Source organism: Molothrus aeneus, chromosome 13, assembly GCF_037042795.1.
Source record: "Molothrus aeneus isolate 106 chromosome 13, BPBGC_Maene_1.0, whole genome shotgun sequence".
In the NCBI taxonomy this organism is placed as follows: domain Eukaryota; kingdom Metazoa; phylum Chordata; class Aves; order Passeriformes; family Icteridae; genus Molothrus; species Molothrus aeneus.
This window is the reverse complement of record NC_089658.1, coordinates 10,077,657-10,103,756: the sequence shown is the minus strand read 5'-3', so window position 1 is coordinate 10,103,756 and position 26,100 is coordinate 10,077,657. Positions and strand designations below refer to the sequence as shown.

At 38.7% G+C, this 26,100-nt stretch overlaps 2 protein-coding genes across 3 annotated transcripts in view; one reads left to right on the top strand and one right to left on the bottom strand.

Annotated features, from left to right (window-relative positions):
• GALK2 (galactokinase 2) overlaps positions 1-1,270 on the bottom strand; it is a 46,844-nt gene extending 45,574 nt beyond the window's left edge. The window contains exon 1 of the mRNA XM_066558697.1: positions 1,154-1,270. Coding sequence (XP_066414794.1) covers positions 1,154-1,206 — 53 coding nt within the window. The 5' untranslated portion in view covers positions 1,207-1,270. The remainder of the gene's footprint in view (positions 1-1,153) is intronic.
• Positions 1,271-3,104: 1,834 nt separating this feature from the next.
• Positions 3,105-25,001, top strand: COPS2 (COP9 signalosome subunit 2). 2 transcript variants are annotated; one of them, XM_066558782.1, is made up of 13 exons: positions 3,105-3,237; positions 12,225-12,338; positions 13,403-13,480; positions 14,077-14,202; positions 15,499-15,588; positions 15,710-15,787; positions 16,570-16,744; positions 17,761-17,939; positions 18,079-18,131; positions 20,190-20,287; positions 22,243-22,325; positions 23,390-23,448; positions 24,246-25,001. In XM_066558782.1, the coding sequence occupies exons 1-13, from the start codon at positions 3,184-3,186 to the stop codon at positions 24,388-24,390; spliced, it is 1,332 nt and encodes a 443-aa protein (XP_066414879.1). In that variant the 5' UTR covers positions 3,105-3,183; the 3' UTR covers positions 24,391-25,001. The 2 variants fall into 2 exon arrangements, with proteins under 2 accessions (XP_066414879.1, XP_066414878.1); XM_066558781.1 differs by having other exon boundaries at positions 15,478-15,588.
• The last annotated feature ends 1,099 nt before the right edge of the window (positions 25,002-26,100 follow it).

The window sequence follows — 26,100 nt, the reverse complement described above, 5'->3', positions numbered from 1 at the left end:
ACAGGGGAATCTGTTGGCAGAATTCTAGGTGTTAACTTTATTCCTTTTTGTTTCAGTATTTAGAATGCTGCTTTGTTTCACAGATATTTTTATAGTAGTGTTGGTACCAAGAGACAACAAACAAAGCAGTCATGAGAGCATGTTTATCTAAGTGCTGACTGATCTCTTTTTTTAATGTGGATTTAACAAGCAGGCGTGATGAAAGGCTATTTACAGGCTTTGGCCTTGATGTTGCAAGACACACACTGCATTTCAAGCACCTCCATCAAGAAGAAAATTGTCAGAAGCCTTAAAGCAAAGGCACTCCTCACAGCTTCACACTTCCAAGTCTGGAAATGCTGGACTCGTCGTTTCCGTGAGATTTACGGTGCAATCGTATGCAAGTAAGCGGCGTTTTAAGAAGTGCCCCTTGTGCAGCGCTAAGGCAAGCGGAGAGGTTCGTGTGTGTGTGTGTTCATTGCACACACCGAGCAAGCGGAAAGGTTCGTGTGTGTGTGTGTGTTCATTGCACACACCGAGCAAGCGGAAAGGTTCGTGTGTGTGTGTGTTCATTGCACACACCGAGCAAGCGGAAAGGTTCGTGTGTGTGTGTGTGTTCATTGCACACACCGAGCAAGCGGAAAGGTTCGTGTGTGTGTGTGTTCATTGCACACACCGAGCGCAACTCCGCGGGCAAGGAGCGGGCGCTGGCAGGTGCCGCAGCCACTCCCAGGACGGGCCAGGCTAGCGCTGCTCCACGGCTTTTCCAGAAAAAAGGACGAGAGAATAATCAGCATTCCCCAAAAACTCTAGGGGGAAAATGACGTAGGCGAAATGATGAATGACTAAACGAATGAATGAACGAATGAATGAATGAACGAACGATTCCTCCTGCTGCCCCAGCGCCGCCCTGCGAGGGGCGTCAGGGCGGGCCGGGATGCTGTAGGGCCGGAGCCCGGCGCGCCCCGGCCAGCGGGAGCTTCCCGAGGAGTCTTTGGTCGTGTCAGGGAAAAACCTACGGAGTGTGGACGCTACGAGTCCACACCTCCTCGCACCTCAGCCCGGAGCATGAGGACGGGCTTTCCCACCCATACTCCCAGCCCCCGCGGCCGCCCGCAGACCGCCCACCCGACCCGGGATAAGCGGCGGCGGGGTCGGGGAGCGACCCACCCACCTGGGCTGCTCCACCAGCTGCACCGGGAGGACGCTGGGGCTGTCCCCCGCCATGGCGGCTGCACCGTGGGCCCGGCTGAGGCGGCTCCGGCGGGGCCGCGGTCACGGGGCAGGCGAACGCCGCGTCCTTCCGGGCGGCAGCGCCGGCGGCCCGGCCCCGTCCCGCCCCGCCGGCCGGCTCGGCCCTGGACACCCCGCGGCCCGCTCGGTCTGGAGCCGCTCCGCACTCGGCCCCGCGGCCGCCACAGCCCAGCTGGGACGGGGACGCTGCTGCGACGTGCGAAAGAAATGTTTGGGGTTTCCCGGTATTCCTGCCGGTGCTCCTGCAAAATGCACGTGCGGTAAAAATAATGGACAGTCACATCCCTCATGGCCTGGAGGGATGGGTGTCTCTGTCCCCGTGTTTTATGCGGTGTGTGGTTCCTCCAGCTCCCCTCCCAACAGGCGGCCTCGTGGCTCCTGTTACCCCCGGATTAATGGCTACAGATACTTGCAAGGAACTGAGCATTTCAAAAGTGCTCGCAGGCTCACTCACTCAGTGTTTTGGTGTATATCTTTGTCCATTTTGGTATCTATTTTACTGTTACTCATCCCATTCAGCAAGCTTTAAGTGCTCAGACTGAAGGAAGCACAATAACAAATATCATTGTGGGTTTTCTTTTGAGGTAAAATATTTATTTCGCCCTTAGTACAGTTGTAGAATACAAACAAGCTTTTAAAAGACTTGCCAGTAGCTGTCGGGAAAAAAAAAAACAAACAACCAAATAAAAACCCACTATCAGAAACCATAACAGTATAAAATTACCAACAATAGGAAAACCTAGTAAATATTGTAGATGCATCTGTGTGTCTGTGAGAACCCCAGGCCTTGTGGAGATGGGGAGGCAGAGCTAGTCACTTGGGGGTTTTGCCTCACTCAGTTGAAGGCAGCAGCAGAAATTAGCATGTAAAAATCTTTATAAAGCCATTGCTTTACAAGGCCTGTGGATCTAAAGAGTTCAGGCCTTTAAAACTGATATAATTTTTTTATGGTGAACGCATCCCAGGTAAACAGTTCAGCAGCACTGAGTAAAGGAAAATGAAGCTGAGCAGTGATGCTGGTCACAGCAACAGGCCGAGCTTTCACAGAATGGGTCAGGGTGGAAGGGACCACCGTGGTTCATCTGGTCCAACCTCCCTGCTCAGGCAGGGTCATCCTAGAGCACATGGACCAGGGTTGTGTTCAGACAGTTCTGGAATATCTCCAGTCAGGGAGCCTCCACAACCTCTCTGGGTAATCTGTCCCAGTACATGGTCACTTGCACAGTAAAGTTCTTCCTCATGCTCAGGTTGGCCTTTCTGTACATCATTTTCTGCCCGTTCTTCCCTGTTCTATTTGATGGCACCACAAAGAAGAGCCCAATTCCATCCTCTTGACACCCATGCTTTACACAGGAGCCCCTCTCAGTTGCCTCTTCTTGAGGCTGAACTGGCCCAGCTCCCTTAGCCCTTCCTCATGAGAGGTATCTCCAGACTCTTGGCCAACTTACTAGCTCTCTGCTGGACCTGCTCTAGGAGTTCCATATCTCTTTTCTACTGTAAAAGTCATAACTGCACACAGTTCTCCAAATGCGGCCTCATCGGGGCTGAGGGGCAGGATCACTTCCCTCGACCTTTCCAGAGACTCGCCAGTCACCAGACTCGCAGCCTCCCGGGGGAACCCGGGCTGGCAGCGCCGAGCAGGACCCACGGCAGGCGGCCCCGGCGCCAGCACGGCGCACTCCGGGCAGAGGCAGCGCCGGCCCCGGAGGTTCCGGCGCGCAGTGCCCAGGCCCCGCCCGGCCGCCGTTGCCAAGGGCCGGTCGCTACCAGAGGGAGGGAGCCGGCGGCGGGGCGGCGCGGATTGGGCTCCGAGCGCCCCGGGCCGGGGGCGGGAGAGGCGCGGGCGGCAGCGGGTTCCGGGCGGAGCGGAGCCACATTGGGCAGCGCCGCGCGGGCTTCTGGGAGAAGGGGCCGTCCCCGCCGCCGCCCCCCGCCCGTCCTCCGGCCAAGATGTCTGACATGGAGGATGATTTCATGTGCGATGATGAGGAGGACTACGATCTGGTAGGGCGCGGGGCGGCGCGGGGGCTCAGCGGTACAGCCGGGGGTGCCGCCGGCGCGGCGGCGCTGCGGGCCGCTGCTGGTGCGGCGCACCGGCCGCAGCGGCCGCCCCGCCGGGAGCTGCCCCGGCAGGGAGCGCGGACATCCAGGATGAGTTTCCCTCGCGGGGAGGAGGATGCGGGCAGGGGCTGCGAGGGGCGGGTGCTGCTGTCGGAGCAGCCGCTCGGCCGCCTCTCCGCGGAGCAGCAGGCCAGCCCCGGGCGGGCAGGTGGATAGGCCCGGGCTGGTGCCCCGGCCCCGGGCTGGCCCCGGTGTCCCCGCAGGGCTCCCGCTGAGGGGAGGGCTCCGGCGCGCTGCCTCCTCCCCTCTCTCCTCCTGCCCCGGCCCAAGTGTCGGGCACGGAGTGAAGTGATAAAGTTGCCCGCCCTTCTCCCCACCCGCGACTGCGAGAGGCCCTTGGGGCAGATACCGCTCGTGTCCTTGTGTGAGCCACAAACTGGGGAAAAGTAAGGGGAAGAGAAAGGAGAGTGAGGAGAAATGGCCTCACGGCCGGTTTCTGATCCAGCGCGCCGAAGGGTGCACTTATTTCTAACTTTTTGTCTTTATAGTCTTTGTAACCTTTCTACCACTCCCTTTTTGGTTTTAATTGTAAGGTTTAGGAGTTTTCGTGTCACGTTTAGTTAAATGTTAACATCAAGTTTTGTCCTAAGCTTTTAAAGTTAAAAAATTGCTGCTTGTCTGATTAATTATACTTATATTGCTCTTACGTTATATTGTAGCTTGAGGTTTGCTTGTTTGGGTTTTTTTTTCTTTTCTGAACTTTGAGTGGGTTTTTAGAACTAGAGACTCTTTTTTTTAAAAAAAGCTATGTATGGTAGAAGATTGAGAGTCTGTTTAATTAATTTCATCTAAACCTGTGTTAATAGTGTTGCAGTTTCACTGAAAAACTCCAGACACTTGCTTCTGGAAGACTTGTTTTCTGACACATTATTTGGTAGTCATTGTCACTTAGGAATTCACTTAAAATGTTTACCTAATTTCATTTGGAATAGTTTCTGGGCAGTTTTTGTTAGGAACTGCTTAGACTGGTTGGATGACAGTAGATATAGAATAAAAGCATCTGCTTTTGGTTTTGAGGGTTTTTTTCCATTCATGTAAGAGTGCTTGCTTGACAGGCATTGTCATCAAAACCCTGCAAGCTGCTCAAGTCACTATTCCAAAAACTGTTTGTGTTCTCCTTTCAGTCTATGAATGAATTCACATACTGTAGAGACAGGGTTACTGAAGGAAATACACAGAGACCATTAAAAACATTTTGTTCCAAAATTAATTTCCATTCATTTTTATTAACATTGAAATTTGTGTCCTGATGTGAAATACTGTGGTGGTTTTTTTCCATGTGATACAGTCAGAGGAATATTAAAGACAGTGGAATTCATGTTCCATATCCTTCCATAACATGAAAGCTGGGCATGTAGAGAAACCATTGGAATTGCATTTTTCAATCTATACAGATATGAATAAAAGTGCAGTTCAAACTTACACTGCTTTATGTCAGTTTTCTCGAAGAATAATTGGTCTAGTGCTTTTGTCTGTGTTTGTTTCTTCTGAAGTACTTTATTTCTCATTGGAAAAACCTTCCTGAAGCACCTTGCTTGTGGCAGATTTCCACTTCTGACTGGGGTTACTTTTACTGGAACATTTTCATTCTCATTAATTACCCTTAGCTCAGACCTTTCAAAAATCTTAAAATACTGCTTGTGTTAGGAGCACATTAGTTTTTTTCTTTTCAGTGTGTAACACCCATGTAAAGCATCTACCAATACCCAAGCTTCAGATTTTTAAAATTTTATTTCAGTTCATAATTGATGGGAGAAAAAACCCAAGAATTGAAGAGTAAAAACATTCCAGCTAGATTAGTTTCAGCATTCTGGGACTAACAAACCATGATTGACTGTTGTTTTCAGAAATGCTTGAGGCTGTAATTGTAGTGTTCCACAGAACTGTTTCAGGAAAAACTTAAAGGTCCTGAAGGTAGGGCCTGATTTCTTCCTTTCATGTTGATAGCTTGTTAAATTAAGAGAAGACTGTGAGGTGATTCTGGAGTTGAGCATCAGGGCTGCTGCAAGAGGCTTTGCAACAAAAGAATGAGTACAAGACATAATACTCCTATCAGTGCAGAATTGAAAGTAAAAGAGCACATGTGAGTGCTGTGAATAAGAACCAGGGGAAAGGCAGTGATTACAGAAACAGTCAATGAAAGAAGTAGCTATTTTGTCAAAATATGGTGAAACTAGGTTCAGGTCTCCCAGGGTAGGTGCCATCATAACAATTGCAGTGAAGACTCCCCAAAAAAATTAATTTTGTCAGCTTTTATTAGAAGTGATTATGGCTGTTCCTCTTCAATGTGCACTTGACCTGCTGATTATGTAGACCCAGTCAGTTAAATTTCCTTAAGTATGCAAATGTTTCACACTTGAACTGACATGAGAACAGATATTCCAAAGTCCCAGATCTTTCCCAGCTTCATTGTGGAATTTTATAGAATTAGAGTAATTACTACACTGTTAAACAATTGAAGACTATCCAGGTTGTATTGGATTGTTTCTGTTTAGTTTTTCAGTAGGCAAAAAGTCAAAGTTTTACATGTAAATGACCTCAGCCACTCCTACAGAAATGGAGTTTATTCACTAGAATCTTGGTATCAGGAAGAAATTTCATTTATATTTGTGGGTAGATGAACCTAGATTCACAATTTGCTAGTAATGTGCTGTGACAGCTTTGATTATAACATGAATTATTCCACTTTATGCTTCAATGAACAGAATAATGTTTACTGGTCATTATGAAAGCCACTCAATTTTAATTTTTAGTTTGGTGCTGCTAGGTGCCTTTCATGATTTCAGTACAAGTTATTTTTACTAGATCCAGCTTGAGGGTGAAGAAGTACAAAGAGGGAAGGACCATTGTAAATTCCATTTTTGTTTTCAGTCTGGGACAAAAGACTATATTTAGAATTGACTTGGAGGCTAAACTCAGTCTTCCTCCAGAAATTGATTCTTCCAGGCACAATGACAACACATTGACAGTTGTTGTAGTACATCTACTGGTTTACTTGTTTTGTTTTAAATAAATAAGGAATCTGTGGTGTTCTTAATGAGTCATCTTACTGTATTCTGAAATTCAACTTTAAAATTAATCTGAGGAAAGATTGGACAAATATATTCCCAAGCAACTGGTCTGTTTACCTTATGAAGTTATATTGTTGCAGTGACTTGTGGGAGACCTGTAACAATTCCAATGAGCCGCCATCAGTTTGCACCCTGTGAGATGGCTGCAGGTTCTTGAGGATTGGCACAACTCAAATACAGCAGCATCCCTTCAGATTGCTGAGGATTTCCTGTTTCAGGATGTGATGATATCAGGACATAGGCAGCCTTACTACTTATTTCAAACTGCATGAGTTGGCTGTCTCTTTCTTTCCAACAGGGTGAAAAACAGAGTCCTTTGCAAAAGGAATTTTTGTTTGTTACCAAATTTGATAAGCAATCTCATCAGTAGACAGAGACATTATTCTGTCTTTTATTGCTGGATTTTAATAGATACAGTTGAAATTTCATGTGGATGTTGTCTCCTCTTCCCAATTGCTCATATTTCACTATTATCATCATTTTATGAAATACGTATATATGTTGCAAACAAGAATGTGGTAATGCTGTAAAAACAAGTATTCAGATCTACCAAATCAAGCATATCCACTTGGCCCTCTTCTGTTTCTTAGTGAAGTTTAATTACAGTAGTATGTGATTTAAAAAAAGTGCACTTAGCAGAGGACATAGGATGTACTGTTCTCTAAATTAGTTATTGTTTCATATTTTATATGGATTCAGCATGTGTTGTGATATTTTTATGCATTCTCTTCAGACTCCAAACACAGAATTAATATATATGAGGTTTATTTTGCTCATTACCATAATGTCTCAGAAGGAAGTATTGAGGCAAAAAGCCTGAGAATAATTAGTCAGTAAATTCTTTCTATCTAAACATTGACAAGTGTTGGTAAGTTCTGGTTTTTCGTTGGCTTCTTTTGACAATTATTTAGGGCTATGTTTAGAATGGTGCTCTCCAGGATCTGATATGCAGTTGGGTGTTAAACAGACATAAATTTCCTCTAAGTTATGTTGGAAACTGGACTTTCAGAAAACTACAGAGCTGCACAACAGAAGTAGAAAGAAAAGGCACTTTTGTACTCTTTATACTCATAATACCAGGTTTTTCTTTCTGCAGTCTCCTGTCTCATTTCTGTGCATCTTCCAAATGAAAAAAAAAAAAATAAAACAAAGGCAGAACACTGTTTTTCATGGAACTCCTGTGACACCATTGCAAATCGCTGGTTTCACAGACTTCTATTCCTGGTGTCAGCCCTGGTGTGAGCCAGCAGGCACTGGATGACTTGCAGAGTTAGGGAGCAGCAGCAGAGCAGAGACCTGGAATGTGAAGAAAAAGAAACCAGGACTCCCAATGCACGGCCGAGCGGCTGCAGGCTCCTTACACAAATCTCACTCTGGTTTTTACTCTCGGGGTTTGCCTCTGTTTTTTTCCTCTTTGCTCTTTGCATTCCAGTCTGATTGCTCTCTTTATATTCATGTGCCTGGATACCAACTGGCAAATGCAGGTAGAACCTGGTAATTGCTGCTTGTCCTGCTGCCTGCAGGTGAGCAGGAGCAAATGCAAAGAAAGTTGTGCATTAGACCTCCTAATGCCATGGTTATGAAACAAAGTTAGCTGAAGTAAAATCAGATTTGTACCGGATTTGTTCTCAGAAACAATTGCACTTCATAAAAAAATAAATTGTTTGAGTCAGCCAAATGGATGAAATTTGGTAAAATCACCAGCAACTGGCAGTTAACAGTAATAAGTATTGCAACAATGTCCTTGAAAGATAATTTTTTACAGAAATAGAACTCTTTGTATTGTCTTTTTTCTGGAAAGTTGCCTGTATATAGCTGCTTTCCCCATACTCCTTTTATTAAAAAAGGTTGGCAAAGTAGGAATTCAGTTCCTGTAGTGGTGGCAAATGATAAACAGAGGAGCACAAGTTTAGGTAAGAAGTAGATGTAGAAATTAGAGAAGTGCTTCAGGCAAGTGAGGAGACCAGAAAATTGGTAACAACAGTAGTTTTCATAAAATACTTGTATCTTTGTTTTTATTGATGTAGAACTTTACCAGGTCAGTGTGCCACTCTGACAGATAGAATGCCACACATGTACACTGAGATGTCCCTGATACACTGTTATGGTCTCCTGTCCCTGTCGCTGTTCTGGCCCCGAGCACAGGGGCCGTGCCTCAGGACCTGTAATCTCTGGAGGCCACACTGACAAAGCTCCTGCCCCAGTCCTCAGAAAGCAGCAAGGAGCCCAAGAGCCCAAGGCACTGCCTGCTGCAGGGATGGGAAGGGGCAGGCTGGGAGCAGGGATGGGGAGGAGCCGGTGCTGGATGCTGTTCCCGTGCCTTTGCTGCTGGACACACTGCAGATGGGCCCGGGCTCTGAAAAGGATGACTAAAGCTGACTCGGGTGAATTGACTTCTGTGTGTGCTCATTTTACAAGCTGAGGCTCAATGTTTTAAAGCTGTTTGCTAGATAAAATTCAATGAAAACTGAATATGTAACATAATAAAGACTTGTTAAATAAATTGGTTTCTTGATACTAATTTAACTTTTATTAAAACTATTTGAAAGAACAATATTCCAGACAGAGTAAACTTCATCAGAGGTTTTATCTCTGTTACAGTTGAGCTAGTGTAGTAATTTCTCTTCCTCCAAAAAGCAATGGGATGGCCTAGGATTGAATATAACTGATTACATTTAGAACATTAAGATTTTCAACATAGCAATGCTTAAATAATATCCTAACTTATTTAACTGCATTTTTTCAAGCTCTTACCAGGGCTTTCAAATTTCTTGAGTGATGATAAAAACCCTAATTGTTTGTTTTGATGATCCTCAGAGGAAGGAACATTTCAATGGGTTTCAAAGAGCAATGGGTGCAACTCAGTCAATGCTTGCTCAATGAGCAACTCAGACTGCTCTTTTTTTTTCATTTGTACTTATAATGTTGATGTTCATTTGAAAAATATAAACAGGACCTTAGTTTTAAAAATTCCTAGGCCTCTTACTTTTTTTACATCAGCTAGAGATAAATTATATCATCCGGCTGCTTTTATATCTCAAAGTTCTAATTAAGGATGTTCGTCACTATGCAAATTGTTAAGTCTGGATGCTGTAGTGGAAATTTTTAGAGTTATGTAGAAATCCTATTTGTAAACCATATATTTCTACCTAATTTGCAGCAAACTTTCTACCTATAAGATCTGAGCTGGGGAAGTTGTTCAGGCAGGAACTAGGGGTATTGAAAATGAGGGTGAGGAAAGGCTAGGCTCTTGTTATCTGAGTTTATTGTTAAAAGAACTTTTCTGTTTTCAGAACTGAGAAGGAAATTAATCTTTTTCTTAATTGGATCTTTCAGGACACAGCTTTATACTTTCCTCCTTTTTTGCTTTTGGCAGAAGCTTAATGTTCTTGCATTTGTATCCTAGTGCACTAAGCCATCTCTGCATCAAAAGAAGACAGAGTGCTTGTCCTTCTGAATATCAGCACTGGCATAATGAGCATCAGTGCTTGAAATAAGATTCAGTATCTACATGGCTGATGTTTGGTTTTTTTAACATTGTCTAAAGATTAATGGCATCAGCTCATACTTAGTTGGAGGTTTTAAAGTTTTCACAGCCATTAAGTCTAAATATGTCTTTTTAAAAATAAACCACCTTACATTTTCTGGAAGTAGGAAAGCCTTATCTCCATTACAGCTTTGAGTCCATATCATCATCCTAAGTCTGATGCACATAGGCATCAAGTGAAGAAAAAATATAGCTGGGAAAATGTAAACCAGTACTTTTTATGAATTTCAATGCATTTCTACTGGGGGAAAAAATATCAATAGACTTAACACTTCTTTATTATGTATTAATATTATGAAATTATCTTTATGGGATATTTAAGTAGCATTGAGAAAAATTATCTGAAAAAAGGCTTTCTGCATGAATCCACATCCAGAATCATTGCCAGAGCTAAGATGAAAGTTCAGATGTTTCTGGCTTGAGGCTAATGGAGCACGTTGTCTCCTAAAAGGAATTAATTTAGTTTGCTTTCCTTTTATCTTTGCAAACAGACACTTCTGCCAAAAATATTCCCCATTGTCCAAGTTGAGCATTAACAAGACATCAGCTGATTACACATATCTTAAATGCTTTGTTGTTTATTTTTTGGCAGCCTGTGTGTATAAGGTGTCTGATACAGCTGTTGACATCGGGTGTGTGCCCATAGCTGCTCCACTGGAGTCGGATCGATAGGATAAGGAGTTTACAAAAACAAGCCAACCAAAATGAGACACTGCCCAATTAAATAAGACACTTGCTTCCTGTTTTCTTTGCTGTTTTCAGTATCACATTTTTATACTTCTGTGGGAATTCAGAAAACAGGTTTGTGGAATTCACAAGACTTTTCAGTCCATTCATTCTCACTAATGATAGTACTTCGTGGGTGAAAATAAATACATACCTGGGCAACTTGCCTACATGTTACAAATAGAAACATTAAAAAGTAGAAGGAAAAATGTCTCAAGTACCATGTTTATTAAAACTTGGTTTGACTGTGGGCTCCCATAATTCATTTTTACTTTAGAACTTCAGCAAAGTTAAACTTTGAGAGATTGCTTGCAGTGCAGGGAGGAGAGAGCTAATTTAAAACTTGTCTTTTGTCTCATCTTTTTTCATTCCTTCCTATGGTTTTGGAGGAGTCCATTAATAGTAGGAATATACAAATGAACAAAAGAATAAATGTGCCTGACAAAGTACAGCAAGAGTAAAATCCACCCTAAAGGAAGGAACCTGACTGTGCATTGCTTATGTTGGTGCAAGGGAAAGTTACTTTGACAGCAGCAACTTTGAGATTTAAACAGATTGTGTTGGAACAGTTCATCTCCTAATAGCCAAAATCCTGTTCAGAGAAGTTAGCTTGAAAATGCAGAGGTGTGAAGTGGTTTTAAATCATGTAAATATCAAATGAAATTATTATTTGAACTTTATTAGTGTTTTGTAATTTGGACATGCAGCATTGTCCTTTAGCAAAAGAAGATAAAATATGCAGGGATTTTTCATCAGAAGTAGTCTCAGAGTACTTCCTAAAAAAATTAAGTAGCAACTGTTAGAAGTAAATACTTCAGTTTCTTTGGCACTAGTGTGCATGATGGATAATTATTTGATTAAATTATCGTGCCCCAACATCTTTGGCAGCATTTTTAGCATTTTCATAATCATCTCCTGCTTCTCAGGGCATAGGCAGCTGGTGTTATTGTCATTATTCTTTTTTTAAATTTCCTTAGACAAGGATGAATCGTTGTGGCATAGAAAGGCAGATTATAGAGGGATTCATGGAAGTATTTGATACCCTCCATGGCTGAATCATTCCTTGTGTGACAGCTCACCAGAGCCTCTTCTGTGGCTACCAAAGGCTGCATCATTGAGTGCCTTCAGGAGGAGCAGTGGGCAGTGTGTTCTCCCCCCTCCCAGGAATGCCATGTGCTCTTGGGCCTCTGTGCTGAAACTCCAGCATTGGCAGAATTTCAGTAATACAATCTGTACTTGTCATAAAGGTGAAGTTGGTGGAGCTATGAGTTCATGAACCCAGAAAGAAACCTGCTGACAGCAAATGTTGGTGGATGGTGAACCTGGCCTAGGAATGGGAGAGAGGGAGAATCATTACATGGGTCCATACCTGTTCTGTGCTCTGAAACCAAACACTGCCTGTTCATACACAAGCATTCTGTGCCAGTTGGAGTACTATCTATTACAATTTTTCAGCAGATTTTTTTCTGATTATTATTTCTTTTTTTTTTTTTTTCTCTGATTATTATTTTTTTCTTGAAATGTAGGAATATTCTGAGGACAGCAATTCTGAACCAAATGTGGATCTGGAAAATCAATACTACAATTCCAAAGCTTTGAAGGAAGATGACCCCAAAGCAGCATTAAGCAGTTTTCAGAAGGTTGTCTGTCTTTATATTCTATCTCTTCTTTTTATATTAATTCACATTTTAAAAATTTGGTACTATTTGAGTTATTTTCTGAAATTTTAAGAGTAGGATTTATCTTTTAAATTACTAATGTGCTAAGTTTATTATTGAGTATCTTAAACTCCTGGCTGACTGCCTTTCAGGATCATTCTTAGGGAGAACAAATAGGACATGGTATAGTCTTATCACTGATCTGACTTTTTAATCTTCAGGATTTACGAAGTTAATTAAACAGTTCTAAATGTGTTTTCATGCATCAACAATAGAAACCAGATCCATTTAGGTTTTTTTAAATGAAATGGTGTTTTCCCCAGTGTCTTATGTAACATTATATTTGCTTTGCTATCTGATTCCAGACCTTTAAATGTGTAAATACTAACTAACACAGTTTCTTTTCTTCATCTCAGTTTTAAATTTTTAATGTTTGCACACTGCTATAAGAAAGCAGTATGTAAGATGCAACTTTTAAAAGAAAAAATAGATTTTTGCATCTCTTTGCTCATTTATAGTGTATAGCAAAACTATGTACATGACTTCAAAAAAAACTTTCTAAAGTTTTTACTTACAAAACATTTTCTTAACTATGCTGCATTAAAACCTAGAAGCCTTTCTCCTTTGTGAAGGAATCTTCTTCATAGTAATTCGGAAGGGCTTTTTAACTTAATTTGGTCAAAATTCAGTTGACTCAGTTTTGCAGGAGGTGTTACAACTATTTTTGCTGACACGTTTATGGAGCGGTGTTAAAATTTAGTGTTTGGCAATAAAGTGTTTGCTGTTAGATGATAACAACAACAGCAGCAACAATCATGTTCACCCTCCCTATGTCAGCTAAGTTGTGAAAACTGAGGAGATACACTCTCACTTTTTCAGTATTAACAGGAAAGAATAAAATTGAAGAACAGGGCAGAGTCAAACATTACTTTGTAAGAAGCAAAGTTGTGGGGGTGGGAGGGCATGTATGGGATATGTATATTTTAGACAATTCAAGTTTGAATAAAGCTTTTATAAATATAGTTTTAAAAATTCTTCTTTTTCAGGTTTTGGAGCTCGAAGGCGAAAAGGGAGAATGGGGATTCAAAGCTCTGAAACAGATGATTAAAATAAACTTTAAATTGGTAGGAATTACATCTATCACTTGGGAGTAAATAGCATAAATATGTATTTGATCCAGAGATCTTAAATTAGTGTTCTAATTTATGGCTATGACAACTAAATTTACCAGAACTTGCTTTTTACAGCCTTTAATGGCTTCTACAGACATGGCAGGGAAATTATGTGGTGTTTGCAAGACAAAGGCAAAATGGATGCAAAATAACTGCTCTAGTCAGCTGGTACTCCATGAAAGTGTGAGGCTCAGTCCTTGCTGTGCTGAGGTGTCACACCACTGACAGTGGTCACGTTTCTCTGTGTGTACTGCACCAGGACAAAACAGAAAAATTTACATGCTGTGTATGCAGCCATTCCAAAGAGTTGTATGCCCAGCTCTGTTTTCTTCATTGAGATGAATATTTTAGATGTGTGTTTTATGCAGTCCTGAGGTTATTTCTGATTCTGCAGGTTATGAATGAAGTGGTGATATGAAAGTTTTAATAGCAACCACTACTGCATTGTCTTTCTTTAAGCTTTTTTTTTTCCTGCATGTAAACTTGCAAGATATCTTAGATTCAACAATTAAAACAAAAATTATAATGTGATTTTGTTTTTCTTTTAGACTAACTTTCCTGAAATGATGAATAGGTATAAACAGCTATTGACCTACATACGGAGTGCAGTTACAAGGAATTACTCTGAAAAATCCATCAATTCTATTCTTGATTATATCTCTACTTCCAAGCAGGTTGGATCATCAATTCTTTCATCTTCATAGTTTTCAGTTTTGCATTTTTAACTGTGGACATTTTTTATGTTTGGTTTGGGTTTTTTTGATCTTAATAGAGGAATTTTGAGTATTCATTTACTGTCATATGTAAAAATATATTTCCCACAAGTAGTGGATTCTGTTAGCACAGATAAATCTTCATAAAGTTGTCCTTTTTGACAACATTTACCTGGAATTTCTATTTCGTTTTTAGCATAGCTACACAATAGAAGTGCCCTCTCAAATATAATTTTAAATTAAATAATGTGGGGTTTTTTTTATTTTGGGGGGAAAGGAGAATCTTTGCAATGAAGTGTTGGTGTGAAATACTGCCTGTCCAGTGCACTGTGCTGCTACATGTCCATAGATACAGAGCCCAGCTCCTTTTGTGTTGTTGTAGAAGATTTACAAAGAAAAGGGAACTCCCCTCACTGACTACCTAAAGTAGCACCTTCATATGGAGGATCATTGGTCTTCAGTGCTGAGTCCTTGGTCATTATCACAATCCTGTCACTCTTAGAGGTGGCAGTTCAATGCTGGGTTACTCTGAGGTCTACAGGATTATCTCAGACTGTCCCTTCTTGGCAGAGCTCAGTGTCTCTGGTTTGTAGTTGAGCCAGACCTGGAGGGACAGTCTGGAAATCTTAATTTGATATATAGTCACAGATTTGTTACCCCCAAAGGAACAGTGGCCATGAGCAATACTAATGCATTCTTTGTAGAACCCTTGTAAAAGGTAACACTCAGCATTTTAATTCCCATTTCAGATGGGGGTTTTTTGGTTTTATGCCAAGAATTAGTTTGATGCACTCAAGAGCTTTCTTCCACTCAGCATTGCTACTCCAGAAAGAAGAAGGCATCTTTTCCTTTGACCCTATTCCTCTTTTTTGTAAAGCATATTTTCTTTTTGATATGTAAATTATTTTTATTCTTTTAAGTGGGAGCAATATTGCCCGTGTTTGTTACAAAACATCAGAGTTCTGTTCCTTGGTTATATAAGATGGGTTTTATAAGGTGGCTTTCATTTTTCACAGGTGGGTACAGATCTTAAAATGTGAATACTTTTTAATGATACCTGTTTCATGAAAAAAAGGTAATGTAGTCAGTTTGGTTATTTTAGAAGCTGTTTGCAGTTTAAATGCAAACATTAAGTAAGATGCAGATACCTTTCTTATTTTGAAGTTCAAGCATGCACTTTTAGTTTGTTCACATTGACTTTATTAACAGGTACAAATTTGCTGTTTACAATTATAGAATTCTGATTTTTTATGTCAGATGGATTTGCTTCAGGAATTCTATGAAACAACACTTGAAGCTCTGAAAGATGCTAAGAATGATAGATTGTGGTTTAAGACAAACACAAAGGTAAAATATATAACTTCCTATTTTTTGCTTTTCTTTGACACCTTCAGCTAATTCTTAATTTATAAATTATAATTGTGAAATTTTAATAGACCTCAGTACTTCAACTTTCTTTTCATTACAGCTTGGCAAATTATATTTAGAACGAGAAGAATATGGAAAGTTACAAAAGATTCTGCGTCAGCTGCATCAGTCATGCCAGGTACCTTTATATTCTAAATCACCGTGCCTTAGTAAACAGCATTGATGCTTTTTTTTTAATGTATCTGTTGTTGGCCTTTGAGGCATTTTGCTGAGCTTTAGTACAGAGGGAAGAAATACTGTGCCTGATTTTGTTATGTGCTTGATAACATGAACAAAAAATGCTAAGTGCTTTATTCTTTCCTTAAAGATGATTTTAAATAATTTTAAATAATCTATAATGCATGAATATTCATTTTAAAATATAGCAAAGATTCCAAGTGAGCTTTATTCAAAACTGAAAGTGCAGTTGTTACTTTCCCATCTGGAAGGGGAAAAAATAAATTAGCCATGCAGTCTGCTGTGCTTGTTTCTGACACTTTTCCTCCTTCAGTATGAAAATAGGTTACAAATATCTGGGAAATGGTTTTGTTAGAGGTAGCAGAAGAGTCATATGTGTTACCTATATATATGTATATATATGTATGCATTTGTGTCAGTCATTGTATTTATATACTTAGAGTGTGGCTTAAGGAAGGTGGAAAAGAATTAAAGTTTTGAGAAAAACATTTAATAGGAAATAATGATGTTTTAAATAAAGGGCTTCAAAATGTAGCCTGTGGTAAGTTCTTTGAGTACTATGTTTTCTGTAAGTAGTTACATCAGAATTTCAGAGTTTTAGGAATATCCTTGTTTTTGACAGGAAATTACTGCGAGTATTTGGTTATCAGTGTTTTACTAGTATAAAACTGAAATTGCTGTTCTCTTAAAATTTCACAGTATTTATTACTTAATCTGTCCTAGACTGATGATGGGGAAGATGATCTAAAAAAAGGTACTCAACTATTGGAAATCTATGCTTTGGAAATTCAAATGTATACAGCACAGAAAAATAACAAAAAACTTAAAGCACTATATGAACAGTCATTGCACATCAAGTCAGCCATTCCTCATCCACTGATCATGGGAGTTATCAGAGGCAAGTTCACCTTGAATTTTTCATTTGTCTTCTGTTGCAGAGATTTGTTCCATGAAAATCTGATAACCAGTGGTTTTTTTCCAGTTCCACCTATAAAGACAGAGGCTTCTGTAGATGCAGTCTCATCATTTTCTTCTTGCAGGACATCAGCTCTGCAGTTTTGGTGCTCAAGTACCAGAGGCACTGGTCAGAAGGGCAGGACAGTTGGCTAAATAACTGTTAGGAGAGAAGCAGTAGAAAGACAAGAGGAGGACTTGCTGTTTGACCAGAGGAGGCAGCAAAAGAAGAATGCAAAGGCATCTGCAGGGCATGAAAATAAAGGCTTGACAGGACTGCTGGCAGAAGGGACTGCTGGCAGAAGGGCTGCTGTTCCTGCAATCTCCTTTTATAAATTTGTGTCTTACCTCACTAAAACTCAGCAGGAACCAAAGGGCTTTAATATGTGTTTGAAAATATAATTCATTATCTGCAATAATGAACTGTAGTGGAAACAAGCCGTGTGTCTTGAAAAAAACCAGCTTTCTTCAGAACACTGTTTTGCCTTCCTCCTTTCCCTGGTGTAGGTACTGCACAGACAATCAGGCAGCAGTGGGTACTTCAGAAATAAGAGGATACAGAAAGTATTTCTCATTTTTGCTGTGTGTTTTTGCTTAACAGATAGGGAAAATTCCATAAATATGCAAAGTCTGTTGCCACTGAAATGGAGATAAATTCTATCTCAGTTTTTGCAGTATTTTAAGATAATGGTGATGTAATTATTGGCTATGAGGATTAGTGTTCTTTAAGTTCTATGGTATAGGCTGGGTTTTGTTTTTTCTTCTTTGGAATGAGTTTATTCAAATGGCAGTGCTATATGTTAAGACCTTAATGCTTTTTTTTCCTAATGATTTCTGAGAACCAAATCACTTCTGAAAATGTTTCAGTAATCTGTTTAGAAATAGCATGGAACTTGAGTACAATTATTGTAGTCAGCAACAAGCACACAGTGTTCCTTTTCATCTCTGTTTTCTTTTCAGAATGTGGAGGCAAAATGCACTTAAGAGAAGGAGAGTTTGAAAAGGCACATACTGATTTTTTTGAAGCATTCAAGAATTACGATGAATCAGGGAGCCCCAGAAGAACCACTTGCTTAAAATATTTGGTCTTAGCAAACATGCTCATGAAGTCTGGAATAAATCCATTTGATTCTCAGGAGGTATTTTTTTCTTTCTCCTTCACACACACACCCACCCCTCATCCCCTCACCCTTTTCTGAATATATAGAGAAATTACCCAAAGGATGGAAATGGAAAAAAAAATCTGAATTTGCATATTATGCTTTCTGTTCTGTGTAGGCTAAACCATACAAAAATGATCCAGAGATTCTAGCAATGACGAATTTAGTAAGGTAAGATTTTCATTTTTCTGGAGAAGGGAACAAAATGATAAAAAGAAAAAAGATATATTGTCCAAACTTGAAAGGGAACATTTTTAGAAATGGTGTTTCTCTGCACAGTTAACACAGTTATTCATAAATATTGGGCAAATATTCAAGGATTGTTTTTCTTTAGAAACTTCTTATGAGAGATGATAGTATAGATGGCACACTATGTAGGGGTATCGAAGCTGTGTACTTTTCCCACTTTATGGTGTGACAAAACTCTCTTTTCTCCCCTTAAATAAAGTTGTCCCGTCTTGTACTGCAACTGGTCTTTTTAGGCTCTGGCTGATTACATAAGAGAAATTGAGTTGAGTGATATCTCATACCAAAGCCAGTAGAATCATTTGCTGCATGGATATATCATGAGTTCCTAAGTTAGGAATATGAAACTTAACTTTCAGTGATCTCCTGTATCCTTCAAACAAGTGAAAATCAAAAGAAAGCCTCATTATCTCTTAGGCACCTCATTACCTCTACCTCACAGGCAACTGTGAGAATTTCCAGTGTATGAAGATCATTAGGTCAATGAACTGAGGCAGGTTTTTGAAGCTCACCTACTGTATCCTCTCTGGCCTGCCTCTGCTCCTTTTCCCATCTTTTCCCTACATAAGAAGTAATGTCTGCTCTCATTTTGAAACAGTTGATCCTGTGTTGGAACAAACTGCTGTGATACTGCTGTTGTGCTTTACCATTGTATACATACAAATTGTTTCTGAAAGTGAGGACGTTCATCCATTATTGACATGGTGATTGAATAAATTATTTGGCAGTTTAGTAAGGGACTATTTCCAGTAATTCTTTCCACTTTAGATGTGTTTTTTTCTAATTCACTGTCATAGTTTCATATGACTTTGAGGCAGAAGGAACTCCAGATGGCCTTACCCCATCTGATTTTATTCATGTTTCTCATTTATATCTTTTATCTTGACATTTGAGTATAACTCCTTCTTTAAAATTAATAACACAGTTAAAGCAATATTGATAAGGAATGTGTGATGATAAAATTAATTTCAAATATTACAGTTACGTTTTTAATCCTACCTATACTCTACAGTGGGAACTTGCATGCTTTACATATGATGAAAAGACTTGTGAAATAAACAATAAAATATACTGAACTGAAATTTCTTTTATTATGAAGTAAAATTTACTGGTTTCATGTGATACAGTCCATGCCATTCACATAACTATTTATAAGCTGCTGAAGTTCTGCCTTAAACTTAACAGGTCTTTTTCTTGGCCATTTTAATAACAGATGAATCTTTTTTGACCAGTTTCAAAGCAATCTTAAAATGTACAGAATATGAAGGACAAATAGATGTTGTTATTAAAATGTTTGATATTAGTATTAAACAGAAGTTGAAAGTTTTGTTTTGAAAGAATGTTTTTCAAGAAAAAGGCCTTTCTTCAGAGGTTGCAGCTCTTGGCCTTTAAATGATGCTATGGTGGCACCTTCTTTTTGCAATGCTTTCTTAGATGACAGGATCGACTTGTGAAAGGACATATACACAAACAACCTATAAGTAAAAATCTAAAAAGTAATATTATGCCAAAATTAATGATGAATAATCCTGGAAGTCTTTATTTCTTTCACCTTTCAGTATTTTTAGCATTCAGCTTAAGCTGGACATTGTAGAGACAGCACCAGCCCTGTAGACTCTTTTTAGCTCTTATTTGTTCCATAAAGTATGACTTCATGAAGCCAAAATTCATGTAATGATACTTTTCAAAACAGGGTATTTAAGAATAGCTTCTTAAAGTACAAAAGTTTTGATATTGAGTGCACTTGTGGAACAACTCAATGTCCATACCAAACCTCAGTAAATGTTGCTAAAATTGAGACAGGAGAAAGGTCATTTCTGCTGCATTTCATCTTGAAATCGAGTTTTTGCATATAAAGGTTCTGAACAGAAATATTTTCCACCAGTGCTTAATACATATTTTTTTAGAAATTGTGGAACTTAATCTTATGAGTCTGTTTTAATTTTAAAATGAGTAATTCAGTCCCTTGGTTTTTTTCTGAAGTGCCTATCAGAATAATGACATCACTGAATTTGAGAAGATTCTGAAAACAAATCACAGCAACATCATGGACGATCCCTTCATAAGGGAGCACATTGAAGGTATTTTAAAGGCTGTTACATTAATTTTTGTTTTCACTACTTAGTAAGCTCCTTTTTTTTTTCTTCCCCCACCTTGGTTTATTTTTCTTTTTGGCACTAAGAGTTCCTTGTAATTACTTGTGGGTTATTCCTTTACAAGTTATTTAGAAGTTGGTCAGGGCTAACTTGCATCCAGGCATGTGGCATGACTGCAAGGATATACAAAGTTGATGGAGAAAGTTCTAGAGGAGTGGATATTATTGTAAGATATCTATGGTGGTGTTAAGACACTCGAATACTTTGAGTATTGTTTTTGGAATAGTGAAATGAGAGCAAGCCTCATCTCTAAAGATGGTTTGTATGAGTCTCACCCACTTTGATGTTTGCTAGTTTATAATTTACTGCTTCAGATTACACAAAATACAAAATACATAGACAACGTAATGAAGGTTGCACTAATAAATATGTAGTAATATTAAATTAAAATTAAATATTATATATATAATTTAATAGATAATATAATAATATAATATATAAAATTTATAATATATATCATTTCTATATATTATAAATTATATATAATATATAAAATTTATAATATATATCATTTCTATATATTATAAATTATATATATATAATTTATAATATATATATAATTTAATTTTCATTTAATATAATGTTAAATGAAAAGATGCATACTTTTCATTTCTATCTTGTAAACAATAGTTGGAGTTATAGTACCTCTCTACTTAATAGAATGGGAGCACATTAACACATGCCCTTCTGTTCCATTAATGTGACAAAATAAAGTTACCTCACCCATTTTTCATGTATCTGAGGATTCAAGAGTCTCTTCACTTGAATACAGTGCTCAGTTCTTCAGCTAACTGTTGTTTTCAAGAGTGAGTCTGACTGTGGCAGTGCAGGATCATTTAGCTGGATAGTTACCTGAAAGAGTTAAATCCAGAGACCTGGTTTCCTTATACTTGTTTGTAAAAGAGAACAGGGCAAACAGCAGGGGAAACTAAATATAACCCAGTGCTGCTGTTCCATTTGGACTGCTGGTGAGCTGCAAAGTGTTGGAGGGAGACTTGGTAAGATCAGAGCTGGATGCTCATGGAGGAAGGTGTGCCAGAACTGGAGAGCAAGAGCAGGAAGCTGAATTAAGGCTTTGAAGGGAATTGAGTGTCACTCCTTATATGCTACTGATGTCTCACCATGTTCACTCTGCAGTGATACACAACTTGTTCATAGTTGTGTTTACATACCTTGCCTCGTTGTTTTAATCTCCATAGTTTATTGAGACACATAATCTGGTGTTCAGTGGCATATTATTATATAAACAGTCCTTCTTTAAACAGGTAAAAATGAACCTAGTTTTTTTTTTCTCTGTTAATTTATAATTTATGCTTTCATTTTATCCCAACTGTCTTTAATAATGTAAAAATTTATAAAACGACTGCACTATTTTATCTAAGCAAAATGAGCCTTTCCATGCAGACCATTTTATACAACTTCAGTTCCTCGTTGTAATTACACCATTAGGCCCTGACTTTTAACTTTAAATGTGAATACTCCCCATGAAGTTAAATGCTCAGACATTTTAAATTGCATGGCTTTAAGCCCCTTTTCACTTTTGTACACAGCAAACATTCTAGCCATAAATTAGGGGGGCAGACATACCAGGCAATGATTTTTATGATCTATCCCGTTAACTTGAATAAATAAAATTTTTACCAGAGAAAATGTTGCTCCATGTTGGAACAGTTTTCAGCTCTGTCTGTCCACCTTCAGAGTTACATATTGCTTGGGTCCCTGGAAAAGGAGGGTCCTTGTTATTTTGCTGGGCTTCCCCACCCATTGAATTACACTAAACACCATGGTCTTTGAAGGTAGCATCTTTCTGGATGGAGTGCTATTGCAGCTTTATTTCCATACTGTTGTTTTTACACTGTTTATGTTTTCTTCTCTTACAGAGCTTTTGCGAAACATCAGAACACAAGTGCTTATAAAATTAATTAAGCCTTACACAAGAATACATATTCCTTTTATTTCTAAGGTATGTGGCAGTAGCCTTGCATTTGCTTAAGTAACTGTGAATAAAAGCTTTTAAATAAATACAGTGCTTCCAGAAATACAACATCTAAAATACACTCTAAACCATGAAGTACTAATGATGCACTCCTGGCAGCTTTGCAGTGCAAAAATGTAAATTTCAAGTGTCATCCAACTGCTTATTATAATATGTACTATGATATACTTCTAAAATACTCGACTACCATATTCTACTTGGTGTAGAAAAATCACATTTCTTAGGAAAAGTATAAGAAGTGAAATTTGTATAATAAAATGTAATTATGAACATAAATTTTATGGACTTTAAAATTTTAACCTCTTTTGCTCATAAGCTATCATCACATGTTTGTGTTGTATGAGTTACAGAACTGTGGTAGTAGAACAAACCAAGTATTAGCATAGAATCCCTGATTTCACTGCCTAATCTGCAAAGAATGAAATAAAAACCCAGTGGTAATATATGACTATTCCCATCTCCTGTGGATCTGTGATTTTGCCTGCAAAAATTCACAGCATTACAAAATACATCATGAAATATTAGGGATGCCTGTTTTTTATGCTTAAATTCCTTTTAGAACTCAGTATACTCTTTTTTTAGCTAGACTTAACACTTGCAGAACTTGCTTGAGCCAGAAGATGCAATTATGTCTCTAAATGGTTTTGAGTCCAGATCCATTCTTTTCTGATAATTATTGTCTTATTTTATTTCCTAGGTTTTTGTGGTTGTGGTTTATTTTGTTGTTATTTGGTTTGGGATATTTTTTATCTGTTTGTTTTTTCAGTAAGTCAGTAAAGGAGCTCATTTCTGGAGCTTATAAAATTTTGCTTTTGCCTCTTCAGCTTTTTCTGAGAGGTTACTGGTCTCTTGATTCTTGGCCATGTGTCCTTTGGGTGGAGGTCTTTTGCTTAATTGATCATTACTGAATTGATACTTATGAACAGTACGAAACAGAGGTTAAACTAAATTCTCTATAAGAAAATAAAGATTGGGGGGTTTTAATGTTGCAGAACATAGTAACAGCATAATGAGTTTTATTTTTGTTTCAGGAGTTAAACATAGATGTAGCTGATGTGGAAAGCTTGCTTGTGCAGTGCATATTGGATAAGTATGTACCTGATTCTTGATTATTGATCTTTGATTACTTTAAAATAATCGAACTGTAGAAGAGGCAACAAAACTATTTTGGGGCATTGTGGTAATACTGGTTGATTCTAGAAGTGAAAGGTAATGGTGCTGACTTTGTATTTGCTTGGTTTCTGAGCAGTAAAGTATGTTTGAAGGATGGGAACCAAGAAAATTATACAGAGAGCATCTTCTTTATTTAATTCTTAATTAAATAATAAATTCCCTGAATTATTATGAAATTAGGAAAGTTGTTATTCTATGAAATTATGGAAGTTATTATTCTTAGTAATTGCTGCTTACACCCTTGTACATTTTTGAGTGCATTTTCAAGTTGACAGATCGGTAGTCTGCTCTCTTAACTAGAAGAATTTAACTACAACTTGTAAAACCTATTTTTCTGGAGAGTAACTTGTTATAACTACTACAAATATATAATCCATACATGGGCTTGTATTGTTTGACTTCTCTTCACATAAATCTCCATTTTTCATGATTCTTTGACTTTCAAGAACTGTTTATGTCCTATTGCTTCAGACTTTGTGTGGGGTCATAGCCAAGCAGATAAAACATGCATTGCCCAATGAATTAGTTGTTTGATTTCCAGTCATGACAGCTTAATAGGCAGTACTGCCCAGGACAATAATTATAAAAGTGCTGAATTCTGAAATGGACTTTGTGCCTCTCTTGTAGAAGACCTCTTATTTTACCTCTGATTCATTGTTAGCTCCTATTTCCATGTCCATTAGCAATTGATAGTTTTTGTTTATTTACTCCTAGCACTATACATGGCCGAATTGATCAAGTCAACCAGCTCCTAGAACTGGACCATCAGAAGAGAGGTGGTGCACGTTATACTGCGTTAGATAAATGGACCAACCAACTAAATTCTCTCAACCAGGCTGTAGTCAGCAAGCTGGCCTAACAGAAAACAAGCTTCTACAAACCTACTTAAGGCAACAGTGCAGTGATGTAAACCTTAAAAGAACTGGGAATGGCAAAACTACTGTCGGTTGGTGTGCCCTGAAATTATTGGAGTTATGGCAGAAGTGCTTTTTTGATCAGCTGGTTTGTGTTTTGCTGCTGCATTTATCCCAAGAAAAAAACAGCTTTAATCTCCAGAAGAAAACCAAAATGCCACGGGATTTATGCTGTATTGACATCTTGCCCTAAACATACAACATCCTAGTAATTTGTCAAGGGGCAATTAATGACCAGAGAGAAGATTTTTGTCATGATTTTAAGTACACTGACACGTTACTGTTGGTTAAATTTAAATATGTTTTACCTGCAGAAATTCTCTCACAGAAATAACCTGCAATAACTTGAAATGCATACCCTTTTGAACACTTCCTTTTCTCATGTATAAATTGAAATGTTTGCTGCATTTTGCAAAATGTCAATTCTCCAAAAATGTGTCCATATATTTCTGTACCTGCAGTGTAGTAAAGGTTTAGAAGAAACCCCATAATTATAGTGGCATACTGTCACTTAGGTTTCAAGCAGCAAAATAAACAGTGCAGTTCAGAAATTGTACAGTTTGTTTCTTGATGTGCTTTCATTATACTTGAATTTTACTTGTGTTATTTTTAAAGGAAAATAGGTATTACTTGATCTCACCACATTTGTGAAGGACAATATGGACATTCTAAGTCTGATGCCCTTGGTATGTGTGCTGTTGATTTTTCTTTTTTTCCCCCCTTGAAATAATGAAACATAAATACTAAAGAGCTGACATTTAGCAGTGTTGCTAACTAACTTTTAGCTTCAAGATGCCAAACTATTATCAGTCCTCTCTAGTTCTGTTGGTGGGTATTTGGCATTTCTCAGGGATATTCTTGGGTTTTATTTTGCTACTTTAAGAAATGAGATTTTCCATGCAGCTCGGGAATAGATGCAGACCCTGATTGTTCTCTCTCTTTGCCAAATCTGTGGTCTTTTTGAGCAGATTCAGTGTACACAAAATGACACTGTGTGTATGGAGTGGGGACCAAGTACAGTGACCTTGCTGGTAATGGAATCTGTTCTGTCCCAAACATTTGAATGCACTGCAATCCCTTCAGAGCTGCTGTTCCCTACCACAGTAAGCCACATGCCTTTTGTGGCCTAAGATTTTGGGATCACCAAATCATTTTAAAATAAATAAAGTGTTGACCACAGCAAATTTTATTCCTGTAGCAGATTGGAGCTGACAGAAAAATTCTCTTGCAGGTCTCCGAAATGTAGTAAAAAGGGTCAAATTTTCCATAAATGCAAGTATTCCAGTTTAAAGCAGAGAGTAGTGATGGTACACAAGCAATGCCACACACGGGCATTGTAACAGTAGAAGGAAAAGTCTGTATGTAGAGTAATTAACAACACCTCAAAAATAATGAAAAAGTCTAATAAGTTACAAATGTTCATCACATACATGCAAGGCAGCGTGGTAAACTCAATGTTCTAGGGCAGGATTTAAATTGGTAACAGGGTATAATTAAATAGGATAAAATTAACTTCAATCTGAGGAATAGTTATATCCCTTAGAAAATGATTTTGTTCTGCAGTTGTCAAAGCAAGTGATTTTTTTTCCTAGTGTTTACACCATAAAACTTTAATGTGTACCATGAGTAGCATGATATTGAATCTTGGGTGAGAA